Source organism: Atta colombica, unplaced genomic scaffold, assembly GCF_001594045.1.
Source record: "Atta colombica isolate Treedump-2 unplaced genomic scaffold, Acol1.0 scaffold105, whole genome shotgun sequence".
NCBI lineage: Eukaryota > Metazoa > Arthropoda > Insecta > Hymenoptera > Formicidae > Atta > Atta colombica.
This window is the reverse complement of record NW_017259190.1, coordinates 1,106,922-1,113,588: the sequence shown is the minus strand read 5'-3', so window position 1 is coordinate 1,113,588 and position 6,667 is coordinate 1,106,922. Positions and strand designations below refer to the sequence as shown.

The window sequence follows — 6,667 nt, the reverse complement described above, 5'->3', positions numbered from 1 at the left end:
CGCGAACTGTAATTCAATCGAATGAGGAAAACGACGGATAAATTATATCATTGTGACTTTATATATGTGCGACTTCGTATATCTATGTAAATAAATATACCAAGCTCTTGAGACTGATATGTCGTTCATCTTTTTTTTTTCAGGATATAAAGTACAAATAGCAGAGACAAATGAGATTGTTGTTTGTTAATAATTTATTATAATGGCTTGGTACCTATACATCTCTTAATATAGACAATCATCACAAATAACGTATAAAGTGAGTGTACACCGAGTACAAAAGGCGCAAAATGTCGATAAAGAGTTCTTTTTTTTTCTTCTTTGTGCTACGTTAATAATCATCGGGATAAAATCGCGATGAAATCAGATATGTAGAAATTGTTTCTTTAATTGAGTATTATAAAAAATGTGCACGTACAATAGCGCTAACAATGAGTTGTGTACGCAATGCACATCCCGATACTTTCGCAATGCATGCGTCTTACTGTTTGCGCGTACGAAGAAAGATGACCGATATATTTATTTGTTTTAAGAAAATTCACATTTTATAAAAATCGAAAAAAAGAATTGAAACGTATCATGACGCGATTAAAATCTAACTTATTTCTAAAATATTTATCAAAAAAAAATCTTTTCTTGTCAATATATTAACATTTTTTTTGACGTTATGAAATTATAGCTCTTTTAAAACATATATTAAATAATTAAATATAACGCTGTTTTAAAATTAAAATCCCGGCTTTGCCCGCTGAAATGTATCTAAAGAGGAATCGTAGAAATTGGAGATTACATAGAGCACAAAGATGTGTCGCGTGACTATCGTCAGTTTCCAGTTCGACGTGATAGAAGAAGGAAATCCCTTGCTCGGGCCATTATTATTGCACGCGACAATACTAGCATCCTCACACGCGCGGTTTAATATGGGAAAGACAATTTACATTACGTAGATGTTTATTACTTCAACTATTTTGGTCAGCGAATGGACTTTTGTAATTTTCGAAAACGTTTTTCCATTACTCTTTGTACTCGTTGCGATACATGTAAAAACAAACAAACACAAAACTGCTTTTACAGGATTTTAACTTCATGAAATTCCTTCGCGATTAAGATCTAACTCAAAATCTTGAGTACAGAATATATAGTTTTAATTTCTTCAATTATCATTGTAACTGCACAGTTTCATTACACGAATAGAATATTTGCCAAATAAAGAATCTGGATTAAAAATAAAATTAACTATACAATAAATTGAATTAGTATAAGCAAAACTAAATTTTCGTCCGAGTGGAAAAAATTAAGAAAAAATTTTTTGCTTATATAAACTATAATGAAAACAAAAATCCCAAATCAAGTTAGATTCTAATATGCAGTTTAAAAAATGCATAATTTTAAAATTAATATTTCTATCTTTTCTATCATTTTTCATGGTAAGCTTATATACTCCTTTTTTGGTATGGATTAACAATTGATTCTGCACATAACGCATCAATTTTTGGGTACATACATTGCATAATGTAGGTGAAGTGACGCCGTGTCCTTAAAATAAGCGGAGTATTAAACAATTATTGCATAAATCAATGAGCGAGTGATTCGCACTAAGTATCCCGACCCGGCTACTGGGTGGGGGGTGATTGCGAGTAAAAAACGCGGTTTTTTTTCTATCGCTATGAGAAACTATACTGTCGTCACACTGAAAAAGTATGCAGCACGTTGTCTATTCGCCGTGAAATAAAGTGCAACGAAGCGCGCGTGTCCAACGGATCATCCGTTGTGTTCGTCGATCGACTTATCATCGATCATGATCGCGAAATCGCCATTGCCGAGAGAGATGGACATCTTCCCGACAATCGAACCGTGTTGTTGGCCGATTCTTTCTTATTAACATTATGTGAATATCATTCTTGTAGAATCAAAGCCGCCTGGCATCCAACGCCTTGTTGAGGTCACTGACTAGCATGCCGAGAATGGGTCTATGTTCAGTGTCGTATCGGAACACCGAGTCCAAAAATTTGGGATACGCCAGGAAGTCGAACACCTGGTCGCAACGCTGTGATGACTTGTCCGTAAGATGCGGTTTTATTAACTGCTGGAGCAACGTTCGGCAACGTTCCATCGAACCTGTCAGATACTCCTGATCGTAACTATAATCCACCTCGTAGAATGATACGACAGTCATCGCCACTGTCCCCAGAGCCTCTCGGATCTCTTCCAGCTTCTCGGCGTCGTTCGAACGGAATTGATGACTACGCTGCACAAGTCCAATCTACGAATTGTATTCCATGAGTTAATTTATGCATTCATTGAAAATTAATATCATACAAATACAAAATTAATTGTGCGTTTATACGTCTAATTATTATGCTAATTATTAGCTTTTAACAATAATCATTCTAGTTTTATTATTACATACAGGTAAGATAAAGTAAAAAAAAGGTAAAATTTTCGAAGAAAAAATGTGTCTGCATTAAAATAAATGTATTTATTATTTCATGTTAATAATGATGCTAATTATTGAATTTTTAATTATGGAAGATACAATTCAAAACAGTTCATTGAACTGTTCAAGTTCATCTTAATTACATTTAAGTTGTTCCTTTAAGATTTTCAATTTGAGATATCTATAAGTTTGCAGGAATAAATAATATATACAATTTCTATTGATGTTTTATTCTTCTCAATCGGCTTGAAACTTATTGCAAGATCTATCATCAAAAATTAAAATCTGGAATGCTTTATATACTACCTTGATAGACAATTTGACGATGTTCTTGAGGACCTTCTCGGGTTCCTTCTTGTCCAAGTGTGGGTTGCTCTTGGCGACGCTTTCCATCAGTTTGTAGAGATTATCAAGCAACGATGTCGTAGCGTCGTCGATGAAGAGCGATCGACCTGCATTAGTGGACATTATGCGGCCGAGAAGCTTCTTCTGGGCGCGTAGCCCTAAATCGCGGGTGCGACTTCCGGTCCCGCCACCGGCGGAATACGATCCGCCGCCTCCACCTCCGCCGCCACTTCCGATTGTGTTTGCCGACTGCATCACTGCAATATTTTCGCACAGTGAACGACCGCTGCTCGTGTGCATTGTGCGCGTTCGTCCGCGTTTTCGCTTTTATTTAGCGGTAAATGCGACCGTGTGATCTCGGGCTTTATTCGTTTGAGACGAAACTCGCATCCGGTAAAAATCTTCAACCGTTAAGATATTGCAAATAAAAGAATTTTTTCTTATAATAACATCAATATTTAGCATCATTTAATGTTATAAATGACGCTATTCACAGTTTCATCCAAGGGATGTCCTCCCTTTAGATATAAAGATGTCTCTGAATGTCTTTAGGACGTCCGTTGGATGTCTGTATTATAAGCATGTATATATCTAATATTACACTGAGAGAAAAAAATTACTACAATTATCATAATTTATAATCATAATCAGCTATTATAAATAAAATTAAATTTTTTGGGACAATTATATTAATTTATAATGGTTTTAGTCATATAAATATAGTCAATTGTGCTATTAATAATAATCACACAATGTTTGAAAATTTAAGTTTTTTTTTTACATATTTTTTAGTTATTATTACCATTAAATAATAAAAAGTGAATTTAAAAAAACAATTCACTAAAATTATATTTACATATAAAAATGTATTTACATATACATATATATTATAATCACAAATAGCGAACACTTTTCTCTCAGTGTATATAATCAGTATTTATTTAAAAATCGAATTTATATCAATTTAATATAAATTTTACATTTTGTATTTATCTTAACACGAGAATTCAATATTTCAAAATTATTGCGTAATAGACGTTACGTCATACAAGATTGCGTTTAACGTGAACTCTCATATTTCACCCAGCGATAAATATTTCGTGAAAAAAAAAACTTCTTCAAATCTACGGTTACGAACAACTTATACTCGTGAACAAGGGAACAAAAGGCTTGCGTGTTTGAATGTGGTATAAAAGTAGAAAGTCTGACAACTTGGGTAGAGACGGAACGTTACAATTTCAACCTCCTGAGAATGGCGCGAAAGTGGCTGTGCATCTCAACGAGATCTTACAATTATAGTTCGGTGTGCGTATATTTCTGTTTGCACATTTCGTACGATGAACTTACCATCAAGCATCGGTAGATTACCGTTTCCTCTGGATCGTGACAGCGGAATGGTAAATTAAATAAAGAAGCGGCGAACTGTTTGTGCGTGAATAATGGTCCAGACAAACTCAGGCAAACGTAACTAAAATAACCAAGGGTTAATAAACGAAGAGTCGTTAACAATCACATGCGTAACACAAATGTTGCGGTTTCATGGAAGTGCGCGAGACACGATGAATGGCGAATCTTCGCTACCTTGATTACAGTCGGTGACAGCTACTAAATGATAGAGTAACCAGCTTTGCAATTCCATTACGGCTGTGCCCCACGCCACCTGAAAAATTTCAAAAAAGGTTTACAGAAAAATCTGTGAATATATTTTTTAACATATATAATATAGATAAATATTTTTAAACATATATAAGACGCTAACCAAAGATTTGATGAGAAAATTGCATTTCTCAGTTACGTAAAGTTTTGTTTACGTTGAAGCTTCCATCGCGAAGTTCATCGCAGAAATAGAAATAAATAATAATAATATAATAAAATTATTATACTGCAGAAATTAATTTATAATTGTAATTTATATTATAACATTAATTAGAAAGAAAATTAACATTTGTTTTCAGAAAAGGCATTAAATAATTCAATGTAATTATCATGGGATTATCGCTTATAAATTTCTTTCAATTAAATTTTTCACGGAAATGTTTTGTATACATTAAAAAAAAAATGTTTAATTTTTAAAATATTTTATTCTTGTCTGTTTTTTAAATATTTAAAAATATTTTAATTTTAATTTTTCAATAAACAAAACACTATGTGGATTTGAAACATTAAAACGTTTTAAATTGAAATATCTTTTATTATTAAATGTTTATTTTGCAAAGATGTTTCAAATATTTTAAACACTGCACTTACAGTATATAATAACATAATAACCAATATCGAAAGTAGAAGAGAAATTTTTATGATTCCTTCATCCGTACAGTCTCATAAAAATTAATTATTAAAAAAAATGATTAAAGTAAATTATTAAAGTAAAATGAACAATATATATATTTTCCTAAATGGATTCAGCGAATTGTTGCTCGATTCCTCGAAATGCAAAGCCGCCACAAAGCCGTTGAGATAAAGTTAATTACGCTTCGTTGCCTGAGCTAAAAGCATCATCAAAGATATAAATTGATTGGTTCATAATCCAAATGTACTCCTCATAAGAGAAACGCTTTTCAGCAATATAAAGATTTTTCGCATAAAACGAAATAATAAATGCTGAAAAATAATTTTTACACACATCTGCTTTCTCTAATTTATTATTAAATTCATAATGTTAAATTATACTCAATTTGAATAATTTTTAATCATTTAATAAAATCGTCACTGTTTCTTAATATGTCGTTAATTTAACTAACAATAAAGTTAAACAATTTAACTCAAAAAATTAATTTGACTCAAATTTAATTTATTACTTAAGCGCTAATGTTGTTTATTTTGATTAAACAATCAGAGAAATGTTTGAAAAATTGATGTAGCTGTTTTTTAACTACATGTTGTGTATTAAAATAATACATTTTGACACATTTAAAAGTTAAAAATAAAATATTATAATATTATTTAATTTAAGGGATTGTTTCAAATTTCATTTTTTAATATTTAACAATAAAAAATCACTAAAAAATATTCTTTATGTTTATCTCGTGTCTCGTAAATATATCTTATAAATGTCACAGATTTTTATAAGGCTATCAGCCTTGACACAGATAAAGGCTCTTTCAAAAGATAACTTCGGGGATACGATGTTTACTATCTTTCTTATATAAACTTTTTTATATATTTAAGCGCAGGATCACTCTAATGTCTGTTTCCATCAATGTAGATCAACTTTAATCTCGGCTCTACTTATTCTTCATCTATTTCTGATTCTTACTACAAAAAGAAGAGTAAGTCAAAATTAAAGTTGATCTATATTGGTGGAGCATAAGTCTACACGAATTCCTCTATAAACTTGTAAAAATATCTATTTACAAACGTTGCTGGATATTTATTGCTGGTTATTATTATAATAAAATTTCATAAATAATATTTTTAGATTTAACTCGCATTTTTTTCAGGAAACTAAAACTCACTCAAACTCGTGTCAAAACGGATCGTCGTAACACGTGGCCGAAGAGCTCTCCCTCACTCTTACAATTCGTCTTAACAAGTGCGAACGATCTTAATGCTGGAAATGAAATGTAATACGAGTCGACGACATCCATGTCGCACGCTATCATTTGTATCTATACATACACATGGGCGCACAATATAAGGCACTACCTTTGCCAGAGTTGGATCGATTTAGTAAGGAGCGTCAAGGCGAGCCAGAGACTCTCATTCACCTTTGCACGGTCGAACTGACAGCGGGCAGTCGATTAAAAACTGAAGCGATTCGCATCAATGCAACTTTCCATTTTAGATATTTCGTTACTGCAGTAATATCGAATTCAATAAATCAAACTTCACGTGCGATACTATTATATAGAAAGAAATCTTTCAGTTATATAAAATATATATATA

The 6,667-nt window shown here is 31.9% G+C and overlaps 1 protein-coding gene across 2 annotated transcripts in view; it reads right to left on the bottom strand.

Moving 5' to 3' along the window:
• Positions 1–1,446: 1,446 nt before the first annotated feature.
• The window catches only part of LOC108689383 (tumor necrosis factor alpha-induced protein 8-like protein), a 24,009-nt gene continuing 18,788 nt past the window's right edge, over positions 1,447–6,667 (bottom strand). Inside the window, exons 1-4 of one of the 2 annotated variants that reach the window (XM_018196140.1) lie at positions 4,364–4,417; positions 4,130–4,250; positions 2,744–3,039; positions 1,447–2,263 (exon numbers count right to left, since the gene is read on the bottom strand). In XM_018196140.1, coding sequence (XP_018051629.1) covers positions 1,910–2,263; positions 2,744–3,039; positions 4,130–4,139 — 660 coding nt within the window. In that variant the 5' untranslated portion in view covers positions 4,140–4,250; positions 4,364–4,417 and the 3' untranslated portion in view covers positions 1,447–1,909. Of the gene's footprint in view, positions 2,264–2,743; positions 3,040–4,129; positions 4,251–4,363; positions 4,443–6,667 lie in introns of those variants that run through there. The other variant, XM_018196131.1, reaches the window with a different exon arrangement.